General features: G+C 38.7%; 1 protein-coding gene across 1 annotated transcript in view; it reads left to right on the top strand.

Moving 5' to 3' along the window:
• LOC149233385 (uncharacterized) overlaps positions 1–19625 on the top strand; it is a 33514-nt gene extending 13889 nt beyond the window's left edge. Inside the window, exons 2-4 of the mRNA XM_089382176.1 lie at positions 13986–15644; positions 15935–17525; positions 19251–19625. Of these exons, the coding sequence (XP_089238302.1) occupies positions 13986–15644; positions 15935–17525; positions 19251–19625 (3625 nt within the window). The remainder of the gene's footprint in view (positions 1–13985; positions 15645–15934; positions 17526–19250) is intronic.
• The last annotated feature ends 362 nt before the right edge of the window (positions 19626–19987 follow it).

Genomic DNA, 19987 nt, shown 5'->3' with positions numbered 1-19987 from the left:
AGGTGAAATCAACAGACTATATTCAGGACCCTTTTTTCCTTCATTTCTATAATCTTTTCCACTTCGCGTAGCCTCAAACATCAAGGTAGCTGCATAACCCATTTTTTGTTCCGTAATATCTTAATCCAGGTATTCAAATATTCACGTACTTACCCCATGGTCCTTTGAAAAAGCGTCGCTCTGCCTCACTGTAGCTGACTGAGGTGTCGATCACAAATTCAGCTACAAATCCTCCTATGACATGATCGAGCCAACGATCGATAGCACGGGCTATCTTATCCTCTGATGCTTCCAACCTTCTTACTAACTCCAGGGTCCACACAATAGGACTGTCAAGTATCCACCTCCCTTGGCTATCTGCCAGCTTCGCCATCCACTCGTATAGCTCAACCAGAAAGGAGCAGAAAATTATTTCATGGATCTTTGTATACAGGTACCTATCCAGCCATTGTTCCTTTGTTAGTCATGGGTTTCTATTCTCCTACGCCGTGAATTCGTGGATCTTCCTATCCAACCAGTCTCCAATCTCTTTCTTAGTTGGATTCCAGTGATACGACATCACATATCTCTTATGCAAATTCTGGTCTCAGTAACGAAACCATTTGTTGGCTTGAGGGGGCCTACCCAGGTTCAATGTTAACTAACCAAACAAATCCCTACACTACTGGCCCTTTCGGCATCAGTCCGTGGAGCGCGGACCGAAGTCTCACTCAAAGCAATATGGGAGGATGCTGGAACCAAGTTTCTGCACCTTGAGATGGTCGTGATGTCGTTTTATTCCCTTTATTTTTGCCTTTGCGCAGGTCACTTCGCTCTAGGGCTTGCTAGACGAGCCCTCTATTTCGTCCTCCAATACCTCCACAAAAGGGTACGGCTAACCTTCATGCAGCCCTAACCCTCGATCTAGACACTTTCATGTTGTTAAGGCAGCATACCGTGCAGATTCCTAAACTAATCTATGTTTCTTACATAGCTTATTTGATACTCACAGTTAACACCACGTAAACATATATTCTTATATGCGTTCAGTTATCCAACATAATCATACACATGTGCGCATAGCATAAGCATTATAAATGAAATTCATACATAATTTGATAAGATGCATTAATCAAAACAAAGACACAGAAATTGCAGAATACTTCTCTTTATTGATATCTTCCAAGTGATTACAAACTCTATTCACCCTGCGCACATAGTTGCAGGGGTCCACACACTCAGCTGCAAACTTCCACCCTAGGCCTCTGCACACTCAACCGCAGAGCCTCTACCTAAGCTACGACCTAAAACTTAGACTTCTTACTTCAGTGCTATGACTCTCTTACCTAACGGCCATTCTAAACTACTTAAAGCTTAGCTCTTTTTATATAAGGGCAGACAACCCTTTATGACTTATGACACCTTCATGCTCCACGACCACAAAATACGGAGTCTTTACAAGTTTATTACAAAATTTGACAAAAACATGGGCTTTTAACCCCAAAAATGTCCTTTGGGGGATCCCATTCCCAACAAGCTCTAAATGATATGGGTTTGTGGTTGTGAAGGTTGTGGTGGTAGTTATCAGTTTATGCATTAAGCAACGATGAAGTTGTAAAATCACTTAGAAACCATAAATTAGCACAACGACTGCCCATGTCAACCTTAGAACCTCGAATATCATAGAGATGAAGACCATGAGATCATGGTGTTAGGTGTTAGGCTCCGAGATAGTTGAAAATGGCCTATGAGATTATAATTTTTAACCAAGAGACTGCGATGGTGAGATGATGAAAGTTAATTTAGCAAAAAAAACAACAACAAAAATTATTACAATGGAGTCAAAGTTTATGTAAATGGGCACATTTCTGTAAGGCTTGGTAAGGCATGCGCACCCCTGGGAAATCATTGGTAAACTTTGGGCTAGACCTAGGTGATAGGGGGATGTTATGTTAACAAATACCCTGGGTAAAAAATTTGAGGGGGGTAAGGGCCAGAGTGAGAGGGGATCAATCCCTGATTGGTTAGATGTCGATCTAGAGGCACTAGCAGAAAAGGAGGTAGCAGTTGCAGGGGAGGTGGAGCTAGAGGTAGAAGAGGAGGAGTAGGGTTAGGGGGTAGAGCAGGAGGAGGATGAGGAGGAGGAGCAGGGTCAGGGGGTAGAGCAAGAGGAGGATGAGGAGGAGGAGGTGACACCATCTAGTATGTGAAGCAACAAAGTACAAAGGCCACTTCTTTTATTGCCTTTAGAAGATGATTGAGTCCATTTGTATCCCCAACGACAAGCCCTTCTTCCTCTAGAGGAAAAGGCAAAGCCATTCTCTACTCCCGTAAAAGGGGCATAGGATCTTAGTGATTGACTCCTTTATGACATGTAGATGACTCATGATATATCTTTATTATATTTTTGTTGATATTTTGACTCTTGATAGTTGAGACTGAGACAGGACTCAAGACGATTCACTAGTTTGATATGTGATGTAGCACTAGAATTAATATACATATTATATATTAGCTTTCTTTACACGTTTATGTGGAAATGCATTTATTTGATGTTGTGGATACTTTAGATGCTAAAAATAAAAAATAAAAGAATATTTTTTTTTTTGCCGACTTTTTAAAAAATCTCCCAACTTTAATGACTTTTTCAATTTCTGGACCCTTGTTGATTTAATCCCGACTTCGACATTTTCCACATTAGGTATGATGCTAGCATGACATCACCTCTAGACCTCGGGAGGTAAGAGAGGAGCATGATAAGAGGAAGCTGAAATTGACAGAAGTTGGGGGACGAGAAATCTCCCCGACACTTGACGGGAATTTATGTCTAAGGACCTTGGACCTCGGGGTTCCTTGTCATGTCTATGTGTGGTGGAGAAAGCCGAGGTTGTTGGAGGCCGGGGAATGGGAAGTCTCCCACACACTTGATGGCAATATGTATGTCGTGTGGTCGTGAACCTCAGAGGTTTCTCATTGTGGTAATGCATTTTGTAAAGATGGCCGTGATTAATGAGGTTAGGGAATAGGAATAGTTCCCAGTATGTGACGACAAGCATTTTCGTCTTGCCGCAGAGGCTTGGCATGAGTTTATCATTGCAGACCCAAAAACCCAAAAACCCTTATATGTAACTTGGTTACAAAACTATGTTAAGGATCGGTCCAGTGAGGCACGAAGTGAGGGGGATGATGGAAGGTGCCACAGGGGCAAGCAAATGGCTGAGTTGATGATGTGGACCTACCAGGTGAGGTGCGGTTGCCATGTGAGCACTATGTGGGTGCCACATGGCAGTACCTGCTGACGCGACAAAGGTTTATTGCCCAACCCTTGAACAACCATATCTTTTGATCCGTAAGTCATATTGAGATAAAATTTACCACTGGAAAGCTCTTGACAAGGCAAATGTGATGGTGGTGTTAGTTTTAAATTTCAGAGAAGTAAAAAATTGAGGAATTTTGTGACCCCATTTCCATAATGAGACCTTGGAAGTCAGGTTAAATGAAAGTAACACCTCCCATCCAACCTGGTTATCAAAAGGGGTGGGTGGTAACATTGCAGATCTAGTGTAAGAATCTATGCGTGGTTGTCTAAGTTTCATTAAAATGGATACAAATACTCTGAGGGGGAGTGGATATGAAAAATTTCTGAAACGTTAGATAAGAAATGGTGGGGAAATGGTTTTCCATGGAAAAAACCATATGTTTCTCCATTAAAATAAAAAAAGGATACATTTTGTATTGATCAGATCCAAAGGTTAGAACTTAGGCTAGATGACTTAAAATTGACCAGCATTCTGTACAAAAAATTACAAAACATATGCAACAAATCTTTCTAGAACTCCTAAAAGAGAGCATACTACCTAAAGCTAAAAGGACCACGCCATAGTGTCACAAATATTATAATACATATAAAAAGAATCTAGCCAGTCTCTCGGTATGAGATATCTATGGTGATATCTGCATTGAAGGAAGCTTCTTTTCACTCCTATCAGTGAAAGAAATCAACTTTGGTGTCCAGACTCCAAAATTAATATGGCATGCTTGTTTTGATAATTTCTCGAACTCCAGGTTGTGCTCTCTCAATTGGTTTGCTGAAAGTAAATATTTTGAAAGGAGGCTATGAATTCCTTAGCATATGTACTACTCTGTATTACTCCAAATTCCTGTTCCTCACCATCCACTCCATATCAATTATCTGTGTATAAAAAATTATGAGAATAAAATATGCAGATTACCATTCACCAATTTAGGGTTAAGGTTTCAATTTCAAGTTAGAAGTTTCGAGTCTAAGTTTTAGGGTTAGGGTTTCAGTGTGTGTTTTTTTTTGGTTCCTTCATGTCCAAAAATCTCTTTTTTCAGTCAGAAACATCCCCAGTAGCAGTGAAAAATTTCAAGATCATGTTGAAATATGGGTTTACCATATCAGGTACTAGAAATGTCATTTCTGTTTCTGGGCTATTGCTTGGAAACATTTAGATGTCCTTTGTAAGTCGTTTCAACTTTCAAATTGGGGTATGTTGTATCCCCCTTTATCCTAGGTGTCCCGATAGCTTATTTAGTTATTCTCACTAAGCATCACAAATTAGTATCAGAAGCATCAATACCATCAAGTTGTAAGATGCAATGATATTATGATTGCATTGATTGACCCCAAAAATTAGAGTAGAACATAAAACTGATTGATCAAAAGTATATAAATTTTTTAAATTTATTATTTTCTTTATATATTTCCAAAGAAAACTTCATTGAAAATATTTTGAGTATTTCTCAATCCCTAGGAAATCTGCTTCGTAAGACCCACCATATTTCAAAAATAGATATGAGGAAGTTTGATGGCAAGGATCCCGCAACATGGATATTACAAATGGAGAAATTTTTCGATCTCAATAATGTGCGAAACACAGAAAAGGTACATATTGCAACTTTATATTTGGAACCAAATCAATTTGTATGGTATCAATGGCTTTGCTCTTGTAAACAATTTATCACTTGGGCATTTTTTATGGAAGAATTGATAGCACATTATGAGGATACAAAAAGTAACACTTTTTTTAGCCAATTGATAAGTCTCAAACAAAAGGGTTCAATAATGGAGCACATTGAGGAGTTCCAAAAATTGAACATAAGGGTAAAAAATATTCTAGAGGAGCAGAGGATTGATGTGTTCATAGGGACTTTAAAGGATAATATCCAACATGTGCCCGCAACCTTTAGACCTCTCAATACTATCCGTGGATCCCTCAGGTCTGTGAAAGACCCGATTGACCCTAAGGACATGAAGGGTGTCTATGTCATTCCCTGTTCCTGTGGAACCCCTTATATTGGTGAGACTGGTCGCTCTATTAATCAGCGTATTAGCGAGCATTCGGCTGACTTGAGGCATGGGAGGACCAAGTCCTCAGCCCTGGCTGAGCATGCGGGAAAGACTATGCATCATGTATGTATAGAGGAGGCTCAAGTCATTGCTAAAATTGCGCAATTTCACCATCGCAAATTTAGAGAGGCCCTGGAGATTGAGAAAAGGCCGAACAACCTTAATAGGGATGATGGCTGGAAGATTAGCAGTTGCTGGGTCCCAGCCTTGTCCTCCTAGCCCCCTCAACCCCCTTTTTGTTAGGTCTGAGGGTTTCTATCTTCCCCCTCCTAATTTTTTCTTCTGGCAGCTTTTTTCCCATTATTTGGTGGTTTGAGTCTTTATTATGTTATTAGTATCGGGTCATTACTATATTAACCTTACTTATGTATGATACTATTGGGCATAGATTTTGGCTATATTAACCCTAGATTTGAGTTTTTTCCCTTTGTCAACCTTATAAATATTAATGACATTATTAACTTGAGTAAAAATTTGGAATAAATAATTATGTATTGAAATTTGATGATTATTAGATATTTGACCTTTAAGATATAGTATGATATACCATATTATGAGTACAGTAGTAAACTATCAACCATAAATTATGGTAAACTCTTATAGGTAATAATATATTAACCTAAGGTCTGGGTTAATTTATAATAAATAAAGATCTAATTGATGATATAACAATATTATTAGTTATATTATTATTAACAGACTTGTTTGTAACTACTCTAAATTATGGTTTTACCTATTATAACTAGATTCTAGGAACATTATTGGTCTTACATTCTAACTTGATTTATTAACTATTAAAAAATTGATTATTTGATAAATTTATATAACCTATTAATTTATTGGACCAATATATTTAAATATTATATATGATATATTACCTAAGACCATTAAATAATTATTACACTATTACCTAATATAACGAGATTCTAAAAGTAAAACTGATTGATTACCTCTACTTGTATTTTTAATATTTAAATATAGATTAATTAATATATATTATGGGATTAAGAATTAAATAAGGATTAATACTGGTATTTTATAATATAAATTAATTATTACACAATTACCTAACATAACTATATTCTATAATTAATAATGATTATTACCTTTACTTGTATTTTATATTAATTAAATATAGATTAATTAATATGTGTTATGTAATATAATGACCATCTTAATTAAATATAGATTAATACTTGTATTTTATAGGAATTAAATATAGATTAATTATTATATACTATGAGATATAATGACCATCATAATTTGATAATTGGATAATAATAATATTATACCTTTTTAGTTTAGATTACTATTCCGAGAAATATTAATTAACGAAGTTAGTGGTTTGACCAAGATCATTCGGTCAAAAGTAGCCGTTAGCATTTTAGCTGTTGGAGTCTCTGCACACGCTATTTAATCTCGCTAAGCCAGATTGGTTCCTCAACTTGTCCTGACGATGAACCACATTGGTTGGTTCGAAACGCGTCGACACAAGATTGGTTATGTGATTATGCCGAAGATTATCTAACAATATTATGGATCACAGAAGTCTAAATACCTTAATATCCAACATGATGTTCGCCTTTGGGAACCTGATTCATTAAAGAAGGCATTCAAGTTAGCAAGAAAAATGGAAAGCAAAATTATGGCAACCAGGAAGCATACCATTCACAACTATAAATATGGAAGTGTGGTTCCCCTAGTCTTCCACAACCTATAAGGTTGACACCACAACAATTGGAAGAAAAAAGAGCAAAAGGGCTTTGTTACAATTGTGATAGCAAATACACTAAAGGTCATAAGTGTGATGAGAAGACATTATTCTACATAGATTGTGAAGAGGAAGAAGAAAAGGAGCAAGAAAGGTCAAAAGAAGAGGATATACTCCATGAACAAAGCCTAGATAAAGAAGAAATGAATCCGACCATATATTGTAATGCATTGGCAGGAATTACCACTCCTCAAACCATCAAGATAGAAGGACAAATCAAGAAGAAAAAGGTAATAGTGTTGATTGATTCAGGAAGTACCCACAATTTTATTCATTGTAAGGTAGCAAAAGAATTGAATTGCTCCTTATATCCAACACCAGAGTGTTAAGTGATGGTTGCAAATGGAGGAATAATAAATTGCTCTGGAAAGCGCCATAATATCAAGATATCGATGGGAGAATATGTATTGACTAGCCCAATGCTTTCCATTCCAATGGGAGGTGCTAATGTTGTACTAGGAGTCCAATGGCTACAATCCTTTGGTACAATAGCTTTTAATTTTCAAGAAATTTTCATGAAATTTTCTGTGGAAGGAAAGGAAGTTGAATTAAGGGGTACTGCAGGGAAACTGAGAAAGATAATTAGCTATAATGGTATGACAAAGCTTCTAAAAAAGGAACAAAGGGGTGTAATTGCACAATTATGTTCGCTAGATGTTTCCACATTGCAATCATCTATTTCTCCAGATCTCCAAAAAGTCTTGGACAATCATTCCAAGGTATTTGAGACTCCCAAAGGTCTTCCACCTATTCGTGATCATGATCATGCTATTCATTTGATTCCAGGAAGTGTTCCTCCAAACATCAGGCCGTACAGATATGATGATATCCCTATGCCCAAAAGAGTGAAATTGAACGTATGGTTGTAGAAATGTTAGAGGCTGGTATAATTCAACCGAGTCAAAGTTCTTTCTCTGCTCCAGTAGTATTATTTCACAAGAAGGATAGATCATGGCACATGTGTCTAGATTATAGGGAGCTCAACAAGCTCACTATTAAAGATAAGTTTCCCATTCCCGTCATTGATGAATTACTGGATGAATTGCATAGATCAATTTACTTCACCAAGTTGGATCTTCATTCAGGATATCATTAAATCAGAATGAAGACTGAAGACATTCCAAAAACAACATTTAGAACTCATGAGGGTCATTATGAATTTTTGGTCATGCCATTTGGCCTTACCAATGCACCTTCAACATTTCAAGCTTTGATGAATTCCATTTTCAAACCATTCCTTAGAAAATTTGTGTTAGTATTTTTTGATGGTATACTAATCTACAGCAAATCTTGGAAGGATCATGTTGAACATGTTGACATGGTGCTACAACTATTGGAGGAGAAACAATTATATGCAAGAATATCCAAATGTTTCTTTGGAGTACAAGAGGTGGAATATCTGGGTCATATTGTATCTCATGAAGGAGTTAAGGTAGACCCTAGCAAAATTAAATCCATTAAGGAATGGAAAATCCCCACATCCATAAAGCATCTGCGAGGATTTCTCGGGTTGACAGGGTATTATCGCAAGTTTGTTAAGAATTATGGGAGAATAGCAGCACCTCTAACAACATTATTGAAGAAAGATGCATTTTTATGGACTCCAAAAGCAAGAAAGGCCTTCGAACATCTTAAAGAGGCAATGTGCCAAGCACCGGTCTTAGCTACACCAGACTTCACAAAAACCTTTATTGTGGAATGTGATGCTTCAAGAAATGGAATTGGTGTTGTTTTAATGCATGATGAAAGACCCATTGCTTTTGAAAGTCATCCAATCAAGGGAAAGTTTTTACACAAATCTATTTATGAGAAGGAAATGTTGGCAATACTCCATGCACTTAAGAAATGGCAACCCTACCTAATGGGAAGACACTTCAAGGTAAAAACGGATCATGATAGCCTTAAATACTTTTTAGAACAAAGATTAGCCTCTGAAGAGCAACAAAAGTGGGTCACAAAGATGTTGGGTTATGACTTTGAAATCATCTATAAAAAGGGGAAGCAAAATGTGGTGGCAGATGCACTCTCAAGAAAGGATGAGGATGTGGAAGCATTGTTGTGCACCATTTCTATTATCCAACCAGATTGGATAAACGAAGCAAGGGAGGAATGGAAGAATGACAAAGAAGTGTGGGCACTTATTCGAAAGTTACAACAAGATTCCAGTACGTCTGATACATTTAGCTGGCAAAATGATTCTTTATGGTACAAAGATCGCTTATACCTCTGTAAGAATTCCCAACTAAAACAAAAGATTCTTATGGAATTGCACACTTCTCCCTTAGGAGGGCACTCAGGATTTTTAAAAACTTACCACAGGGTTAAGAAGGAATTTTTTTGGGATGGCCTTAAATCGGATATTCAAAAATTTGTGGCGGAATGTTTATTTTTCCAACAAAATAAAGTTGAAACAATTAAGACACCGAGTCTATTACAACCTTTATCCATTCCAAGCCAACGTTGGGAGGAGGTTTCAATGGATTTTATCACAGGTTTACCCAAGTCTGAGGGAAAGAGTGTCATCATGGTGGTAGTTGATGGACTTACCAAGTATGCACGCTTTTTTTCATTATTACATCCATTTAAAGCCAATACAGTTTCTACTGCATTTATGGAAACAATTCAAAAGCTACATGGAAACCCAAAGATTATTGTAAGTGACAGAGATCCCATTTTCACTGGAAATTTTTGGAAAGAATTATTTTCTTGTCTTGGTACTCAGTTAGCTCATAGCTCATCTTATCATCCTCAATCTAATGGGAAAACTGAGATAGTAAACAAATGTTTGGAAGGATATCTTCGTTGCTTTGTATCTAATAAATAGACATAATGGGCAAAAGGTTGCCTCTAGCTGAATGGTGGTATAACACTTCCTTCCATACAGCAACAAAAATGACCCCATTTATGGCACTTTATGGATATGAGCCACCATCCATCACATCATATTTAAGAGAAAATTCTAAGGTTCAAGTAGTGGAACATCAAATCAAACATCAACAACAAGTCCTCCAACTCTTAAAGGATAACCTCGTGTTGGCACAGAATAGAATGAAACAACAGGCAGATCAACATCGCAGTGAAAGAAGTTTTGATGTAGGTGATTGGGTATTCCTATGGCTACAACCATATAAGCAAATGTCCCTCAAGCAAGCTAAGAAGGATAATAAATGATCACCAAAGTATTATGGTACGTACAAGGTGTTGCAAAAGATTGGTACTATGGCATACAAATTGGAGCTTCCTGCAACTTCTCGATTGCACCCAGTTTTCCATGTTTCATGTTTAAAGAAGGTTATAGGCGACAAGCTCCGAGTTCAAACAATATTGCCAGAAGTTGACGAGGAAGGAAAAATTATATTGGAACTGGAAGCAGTCACAGAAACAAGAACTCGACAGCTACGAAATCGATCAATTTCGGAGTATCTTATAAAGTGGAAGAACTTATCCGCTGAATATTCCACATGGAAGGATGAGAATTTTATACAAAAGCATCCAGAACTACTCAAGCGTTGAGGACAACACCTTTTTTGAAGGAGAGGGGTATGTTGGGTCCCTATAATACTAGTAATTACCCCATTACTATTGTAGTTTCATCCCTTAGTAATATTGTTGTGCCCCTATTATCCCCATATTGTTATTACTGTGCCCCATAGAATCCCTCTATTGTTATTTTTGTGGCTTTATATTATTATTGTTAGGTTAGCTGGGTTATATTGTGACTCCTTAGACTCCAATATATAGAAAGGAGGTTTTTTCATTTGAATCATCCAAGAATTGTTCATTTATGTAATGTAAAGGAGGTTGCCCCCTCGAAGAGGCTGAATTCTAAGGCGTTGATCTATCTTTTCTATCTTTTCTTGAGCTAGTTTCATAACAGAGAACTTCAAGAACCTTGAAGATATGCAAACAAACGCTATAGAAGTAGAAGCAAATAGGGCAGCCTCAACTTCTTTAAAACTTAAGAAAGAAAAGGCCCAAAGAAAACTAAAATTTGTTCAAGAAGCCTCTAGTTCGTCTAATACCAAATTAGAAGACTCAAAAATAGATGAAATAGCATCTCTTCTTAGAAACCTATCAAATAGGATTTCAAAGATTGATACCCAACCTAGGACAATACAACAAACAGTTACTAGACCTCAAAACCAAAATCATGGTCAGTGTAAAAAAAATCCGCCACTACAAATTCTTCAGAGACCTAGCAATGATCAATAGGTTCCTACTCCTCTATTGATAAATGACCAACAACCTGATGATAATACTATGACAATTACTGAAGATATTAATAGTATGGGTTCTTCTTCCAATCAAATAGCCATCATTCCTCTCTCACAACAAAATTAGATTCGAGAAGATCAAGAAGCTTCACAGGTCTCTAAATATCATGCTTTCTATGAATTTTTAATTGCAGAGATAAACAAGAGATATGATCTTAGGCCTAGGCCTGGTCCTGGGAGACCTCCAAAGGAAACTCCAACAATTGAACCATGTACCAAAATTGTTGAAGCTCAAACAACTCTTATTCATCCCTTAGATCAGTCAATTGATACCACCCAAACTGGTAAAAACATTTTGACTACATTTAATGTTGAAAAAGAATTAGAGAGGGTTAAGATCCCAATTCCACTATCAGAACTTTCTAAAACCCCTGGTTACAAAAGCCAAGTCACAAAATAGATACAAAATATCTCAGTTTATGTTGAAGGTGATGTCATAAGTCTACAAGATGAAAAACTAGCAGTAGTTTTTGGCCCTAGTTTAGACATGATAAATGAGATAGTACCTCCTTTCTATGTAACTCTTAAAACAAATGATTCCATGCTGTATAATTGTATGCTTGATTCAAGAGCATCACACAACCTTATGCCAAAATCTATCATGGACCATTTGAAACTCAACATAACTAAATCCTACCATGACTTGTACACCTTTGATTCTAAAAGGGTGCCCTGTTTGGGATTGATCAAGGATATAGTGGCTACCCTTGCCCAAATTCCAGTGAAAAGTGTAGTACTTGATATTTTTGTCACAGATATCCCTCCCAAGTTTGGAATGCTCCTTTCTAGGTCTTACTGTGCCAAATTAGGGGGAGCTCTATAGATGGATATTTCATATGCTACTATTCCTGTTTATAGAGGAGAGAAATTAAGATTATATAGAGGTAAGATTTGCACATACTATTTGTAAGACTGACTAGCCAAGGAACCATCCAATTTATGCAATAGATCAAGACTTTGGTTTTTTTCAACTCACTTCAAACCAACATAAAACTCAATTCAAAATTGAAGAGGTAGTTGAAATTCTTGAACCAAACCAAACTGATATTTGGAAACTGTTCTTTAATGGCTCTTGCATGAAAGATGGAGCAGGAGCTAGTGTAGTTTTAATTTCACCTGAAAAAGAAAATACAACTCAATCATGTAAATTAGACTTCGAAGTTACAAATAATATGGCTAAATATGAAGCTTTCCTTTTAGGATTGCAATTAGCCAAAAGCTTGAAAGTTCAAAACTTAAGTGTTTATACTAATTTAGAACTTATTGTTAAGCAAGTAAGAAATGTTTGCTAGACCAAGCACCCTAGACTTAGCTCCTACCGAAATGAAGTATGGGATTCAGTTGAAAACTTCTTTGATGCTTTTAATTTGACTCATATTCCCAGAGATCATAATATTCATGCAGATGCCTTAGCTGTCTTAGCTAGTTCTTTTAAATTCTTGATCATACTGATGTACTCTATCAAATACAAGTCAAATATAGGCCATCTATCCCAGATAATCTGAAACATTGGCATATATTCAAAGATGATGAACATTTGAAATCATTTCTGCAAGTAATAGATGATTTTTCATTTCTACAAATTGATGAAGATAGAACTGAAATAAATGAAAATGTAGATGGAAATGATACTTCAGCTTTTCAAACCCAAATTTCTAGTCATGACATTATTCAATTATCTAATAATTTTATTCCAAAAGGACTCATTCCTTTAGAAAAATTGTTTAATCAAAATGATGTCCTCCAAAACCCTCAATCCATTTCAGAATATGACATAGAAGAGATTAATATTGGAACTAATGAAGATATAAAAAATATCAAAGTATGTGCATCTCTAGACCCTGAGATCAAAACTCAATATCTTAAGTTACTGAAAAATCACAAGGGCGTTTTTTCTTGGACTTATGCTGATCTAAAGACCTATGATACTTCATTAATACAACATAAGATTCCTTTGAAGCCGGAAGCAAAACCTTATCAACAAAAACTTAGAAGGATAATCCATCCCTTCTACCAACTGTAGAAAGGGAGATTAAGCAAATTCTAGATGCTCAGATCATCCTCCCTCTTAGATATTCTAATTGGGTTGCAAATCTAGATCCTATTAGAAAGAAAAATGGAGAAATAAGACTCTGTGTGGATTTTAGAAATTTGAATAAGGCATCATTAAAAGATAATTATCCTTTGCCCAAAATGGATCAGTTACTTCAAATGGTTTCAGGAGCACAAAGACTTTCTATGCTTGATGGTTTTTCAAGTTACAATCAGGTGAATGTTGATATAGCAGACAGAGAGAAGAGAACCTTACTACACCCTGGGGTACATTCATGTACGCTAGGTTGCCATTTGGCTGAACCAATGCTGGAGCAACATTTCAGAGAGCTATGGACATAACTTTTATGGGTCAGGTAAATAAATTTGTGGTTATTTATCTTGATGACATAACTATTTTTTTTTAATCTAATCAGAAACATCTAAAGCACTTGGTGAAGGTTTTTGCAGGTGTAAAAAAATTGGAATATCATTGAACCCTAAGAATTCCTTGTTTGTTGTCAAAGAATGAAAATTGTTGGGCCATATAATTTCAAAGGAGGGAGTGGAAACCCGCCGAGAGAGGAGAGCGCGAAGATGAGCAGAGTAGCAGCGTACAGCGGTTAGGGTTAGCTGCAGACCTGCAGCGGCAGGCGGACTGCAGGGGTAGAAGCCCACCCCAAGGCGGAAAAGCTGCACATCACGGTTGTAGGAAGTTGGCAGCAGCGAAAATCCACCTCCGCCAGGGGGCAGGAGGGGATTCCCCAACTAACGAAATGCAGCCCGAAAACCAGAACGATTCAGGGAAAGATCAGAGAACAAATGAAAAGGATACTGAAGATATGTCGGACAGGCAGAATGATCAAGCTCAGCCAGAGGATCAGAGAGTGAGATCATCCACATGCAAGCCTGTTGCTAAGCATACGCCAACAGTGGAGTTCCCCAGTCACAGAATCAATGCAAGAATACAATACATGAAGGATCATGCCCTCATAGGCAAATTTATAGGCATTTGGCCAAATGAGAAAGCCCTGAGGACCTGGATTAATATAAAATGGCACCCGAAAGGACATATATCCCTGCATTTAGGTCCAAAAGGTTTCTTTACAGCAGTCTTCAACTGCTTGGAGGACAGAAACAGAGTCTTTGAGAGCGGACCTTATTTCTTTAACTCAGCGGGTCTATTCCTCAGAGAATGGGCAGCAAAATTTAACCCAGATAAGGAGGATCTGAGCTGGGCACCAGTTTGGATCAGGCTGTACTCATTGCCATGGGAATATTGGGAAGAAGAATCGCTTCAGGAGATTGGGAAGGTTCTGGGGGACTTTGTCAAGATTGCAGAAGAAACGAAAACGAAGAAGTACACCTCTTATGCCCGGATCTGCGTCTACATGGACTTAAAGGAACCCCTGCCGGACAAGGTAAAACTAACTCATGAGGATGAAGAATGGTTCCAGTTAATAGACTATGAACATGTGCCCTTTAGGTGTAGAAAATGTCATGCCTTAGGGCACCTGTTCCGAGATTGCCCGCTAAATAAGAAGTCCACGGAACAAGATCAGGACAAGCAATCGACCGATGGGTTCACCAAAGTAGTTAATCGCAGAAGAGGAAATAAGAAACAGCCATCTCAGAACAGGCAGGTCACGAAGGATCCTTCAAAGCCTTCAACAAGTAATAGCTTTGCTGTTTTAGTTGAGGAAGAGCAACAAGTCCAAGATCCTCTGTCATCCAAGAGCATCACAAATCCGGACATGTCTGAGGATCCCAAAGCGTCATCAAAAGGAAAAAACGAGGTACAAGATGACAACACCTATAGCACCAAATTGAAAATCTGGAGCCAACCAGAGATGGAGATAGACACAACGGATTCAGGCGCAGTACAAGCACGGGAAGAAGAAGAAAGCCATCAAGAAGTCAAAAATATGGATGAGGACACAGAAACATTTGATATAGGGGAACTGGACATTCTTGGTCTGGAGGCCGCTTGCAAAACTAAGAACTTCGACAAGATAACTGCAACGCAAGTGGACAAACTGGTGGAGGTTCTGCATAAAGCCCAGAAGAAATATTCACTCGGGGTGCAAACAGGCAGCAAATGGGATGGGACGTTTATTTCAAAGGATAGCAAAAATCGTGGAAGGAAGTCCGCTCTGGAGAGAACCATCAAGGTCGGAGAAGTCCTGGTAGATTCAGGCAGATACGCCCAGCTAACCAGGTATTTTAACATCCACCCCAAACATTCCCAATGAAGTTGATATCTTGGAACATTAGAGGGCTTAACGGCCAGAAGAAAGGTAGACTCCTTAAAAACATGATAATGGAGGAAAAACCAGCAATTCTTTTCCTGCAAGAGACCAAATGTAAACAAGTAGTTTTAGAAAAAGTAGCAGCTAAGGCTTGGCCGGTAGGGCAGGTCACAGCAGTGGAAGCTTAGGGCGCTTCAGGAGGCTTGGAAATCCTTTGGGACGTAAGGGTGATACAGCTGGATAATATACATGCAAATAGAAATTTCATCCAAGCCAAGTTTCATCTCATTGGCACAAATATTGATGGGCATATTACAAATGTATACTTTCCACAAGAAATCCAGCAGAAAGCTGATATATTGGATGCATTAACGCAGCTCAATGCAAACCGAATGCACCCGCTATGGATCTCAGGCAGAGATTACAACATGATAGCGACTCTGGAGGAAAAGAGAGGAGGACATTGCAGAATTAACAGAGACGGCACTCTACTCAAAGATTTCATTCAAGACAATTGGATGATTGATCTTCCTACTGAAAATGGCCTTTATACCTGGAACAACAAGAGAACGGAACCGATGCAAGTGGCCTCGCAACTGGATCGCTTCCTAATTTCTGACAATGCAGTACACATGGGCGGAGAATTCACAGCCTCAATCCTACCTTATTCAGGATCGGACCACTGGCCCATTGCCTTAAACTGGAACCGACCAGGCAAAAGTTTAAGGAGGCCATTCAGATTTGAATCTTTCTGGCTATCTCATCCGGACTTCCATGAATTTATAAAGACAACCTGGACAAATTTTAGGGCAACGGAGGGGACAAGAATGGCCCTATTTCAAAAGAAGCTGAAGTATCTCAAAGAGGAAATAAAACGTTGGAATAAATCTACATTTGGTAATATTTTCAAATCAAAGGAAATCCTAATTCAAAAAATGAAGGACACCCAACAAAGAATAATTTCTCATGGCCGATCCGAGGAATTGACACAGCAAGAACAAGCAATTGAAAAGCAAATTCTAGAAAGAGATCTGCAGGAAGAGACATTGTGGAGGCAGAAGTCCAGGATTAGGTGGCTGAAGGAAGGTGAAAAGAACACAAAATTCTTTCACAAAACAACAGTCCAAAGGCGCATGATCAACCAAATATCCTCTGTGAATAATGAGCAAGGAATCAAGGTCGAAAACCATGAAGGAATAGAAACGGAGTTCGTTAACTACTTCAAACAGATGAATCAAGAACCAAATATCAATAGATCCGCGGCCATTGATAACATCACCAGGCACATTCCAAGAATAATTACTGAAGATCAGAATACTCTGCTTCTTAAACCGATCAGTCTTCAAGAAGTAGAATTAGCGGTGAACCAACTGAAAGCAGGGAAAGCACCCGGCCCAGATGGGTTCACGTCAAATTTATTTCAGCATTTCTGGGAATTAATAAAATGGGAAGTATGGCAGGTCGTGGAGGAATCAAGGACTCTCAGATGGATGTATCCAGCTATGAATGCCACTTTTATAGCATTAATCCCCAAGTCTTCAGAATCCAACACTCCAGATAAGTATCGGCCCATTGCTTTATGTAATATCATTTATAAAATTGTCTCAAAGGTTATTGCTCTAAGGTTGAAGCCCTTGCTGCCCCTCATCATTTCTCCTGAACAATCCGGGTATGTTGAAGGGCGTCAAATCATTAATGGGATCATCCTCACCCATGAAATAATGCATTCTCTCAAACAATTAAAGAAGCCGGGGATGCTTCTCAAAATCGATCTTTCAAAAGCATTCGATAGTATTAGCTGGAATTATTTGCAAAAAACTCTCCTGGCTTTTGGATTTGCTCCCCCATGGGTAAGATGGGTTAGTAGTCTCATCTCCTCATCATTCTTTTCTATCCTCATCAATGGGATTCCCTCTCCCACCTTTCATCCATCTCGGGGCATTAGGCAGGGAGACCCCTTGTCACCCTTTATGTTTGTTATCCTTGCTGAAGGACTGGGGCGAAGCATTAAAGCCGCCATTCTAGCGCATAAGCTCAAAGGAATTGTCGTTCACCATCTCCCAGCAGTTTCTCATCAATAATTTGTTGATGATAATATGTTATTCGGCCACTCTTCCGTTCAAGAAGCTCGCTCTTTCAAATCCATCTTGGATTCTTTTTCAAAAGCTTCTGGAGCCCTCATAAATAATGCTAAATCCCAAGTATTCTTCTTTAACACCCCTCCATATACCCAAAGAGCTATAACGCGTATTCTTGGCTTCTCCAAGGCTTCTCTGCCCTCCTCTTATCTAGGCGCTCCTCTTATCGCATCAGCCCTCAAGCATTCATCATGGACAATCCTGCTTGAAAAACTTGAAGCCAAATTGCTCCTTTGGACCTATAGATCGCTTAACATGGCCAGTAGAATTGTGCTTATCAAATCCGTTTTGCAATCCATGCCGCTTTACTTATTCTCCATTTTAGCAGCGCCAAAATGGGTACTTAAGGCAATCAAACAATTACAGAGAAATTTCCTATGGGGCAACTCTGGACCAAACAGAAAATGGGCTCTCATTCGATGGGAAAAGGTTTGTATTCCTAGGCTGGCAGGAGGAATAGGACTCAGAGACCCGGAACAAAGTAATAAGACCATGGGGGCGAAAATATGGTGGAGGTGGCTTTCAAACTTCAATACCCCCTGGGCATGTCTCTGGACAACAAAGTACTCAAGGAACTTACCCTTAGAAGAAAGGATCAAAATGTCGGAAACAAGTAAAGGATCACTAATATGGAACTCAGCCATACAGCATAGAGATCTCATCCAAAAACATAGCTTTTGGGAGGTGAAAGATGGTCTTACTGCCAGGTTCTGGGAAGACTCCTGGCAACAGCTACCAAATCTTAAGGATTGCATGCAAACTATTCATGATTGGGAGATAACCCCGCAGGAGAAAATAAGCAATTTCTGGAAAGAACCGAATAATCAAGAGCAGAGAGAGTGGAAAGAAACTAGCCTTATTTTACCACGCAGCTCAAATCACAACCAACTCACTCTCAACACCGAGTTAAAAAAACGCAGGATATTAAAGCAAGCAGGTATGGACACATTGAGATGGGGTTATGAGGAGAAGGGTACATTCACCACAAAGGAGGCCTACAGGATCATCATAAAAGACAGAATGGATAAAGATCAGATATGGGGCAAAATCTGGAAACCACCAATCTGGCCGAAGGTTTCCACCTTTCTCTGGCTCCTTTCATATAATAGAATCCTAACCTGGGATAACCTCAGGAAAAGGGGCTTCCTTGGTCCTTCCATATGCCTCATATGCAATCAGGAAGAAGAAACAGCCTTACACCTAATGCAGACGTGCCAGCTGAGTAGAAAGATTTGGGAAAAGGTGGCATTTCGATGTCAAAAGGAAGGCCGAGTTCTGGGGGATATCAAAGACACAATACGTCAATGGCCTCAAACACCATACCAATGTAAAATTCTAAACATCCTTTGGCAAACTATACCGGGTTTCTTGATGTGGAATATCTGGAAGGAAAGGAACAGGAGGATCTTCAAAGGTCAATCAATGACAATGGAGCAGGTATGGAAGGGAATTCATAACAACATCAGAGAAACTCTTTCCACAAAGAACTGGTCCCAAGATGACTACCCAAAGGAACCTCAGGAGCTGGCCATCTGGAACAATTGGCAGATAACGATACAAGATCAGATTCCTGTCAAGGACAGCCCAGTAAAGCACCAAACCCATTCAGTAAAGTGGAGGCCACCTCCCATCAACATGTTCCAACTGAATTTCGATGGCGCATCGAAAGGCAATCCGGGTCAGACATGTTATGGCGGCATTATGAGAGACCATCAGGGTAAATCCCACCTCACCTACTATGGCACAATCGGGTGGAATACCAACAATGCAGCGGAACTGGAGGCTCTATGGAAAGGTCTCACTCTGGCGTAGCAGGGCAATTATCTTCCGTTGATAGTGGAAGGGGATTCCCAACTTCTAATAAACATGGCCTTAAAACTCCAACAGGGTTCCCAAGTTCACAAGATCAGCAGTAGCTGGAGACTGGCATCTAGATTGGAACAAATACAACATTGGCTGCAAGAGAACAGAGCTGTTTCCTTCAAGCATATAAAAAGGGACGGGAACAAGCCAGCTGATTTCCTTGCTAATTTAGGGGTGGAAAATGAGAAAGACCTCTCAGTTGGCCATCTAAATGATGTAGTTTCGATGGATCATCTATCCACCTTCCAAGCACTAATAGATAGAGACATGCAAACACAGGATGATTCTCACCCGGATGCGGGTGGCAATTT

The sequence above is a fragment of the Pinus tabuliformis genome, chromosome J (assembly GCF_031772625.1).
Source record: "Pinus tabuliformis cultivar Carrire ecotype Pingquan chromosome J, CPIR1, whole genome shotgun sequence".
Classification (NCBI taxonomy): domain Eukaryota; kingdom Viridiplantae; phylum Streptophyta; class Pinopsida; order Pinales; family Pinaceae; genus Pinus; species Pinus tabuliformis.
The sequence above is the reverse complement of the archived record's forward strand: the minus strand, read 5'-3'. Positions and strand labels throughout refer to the sequence as shown.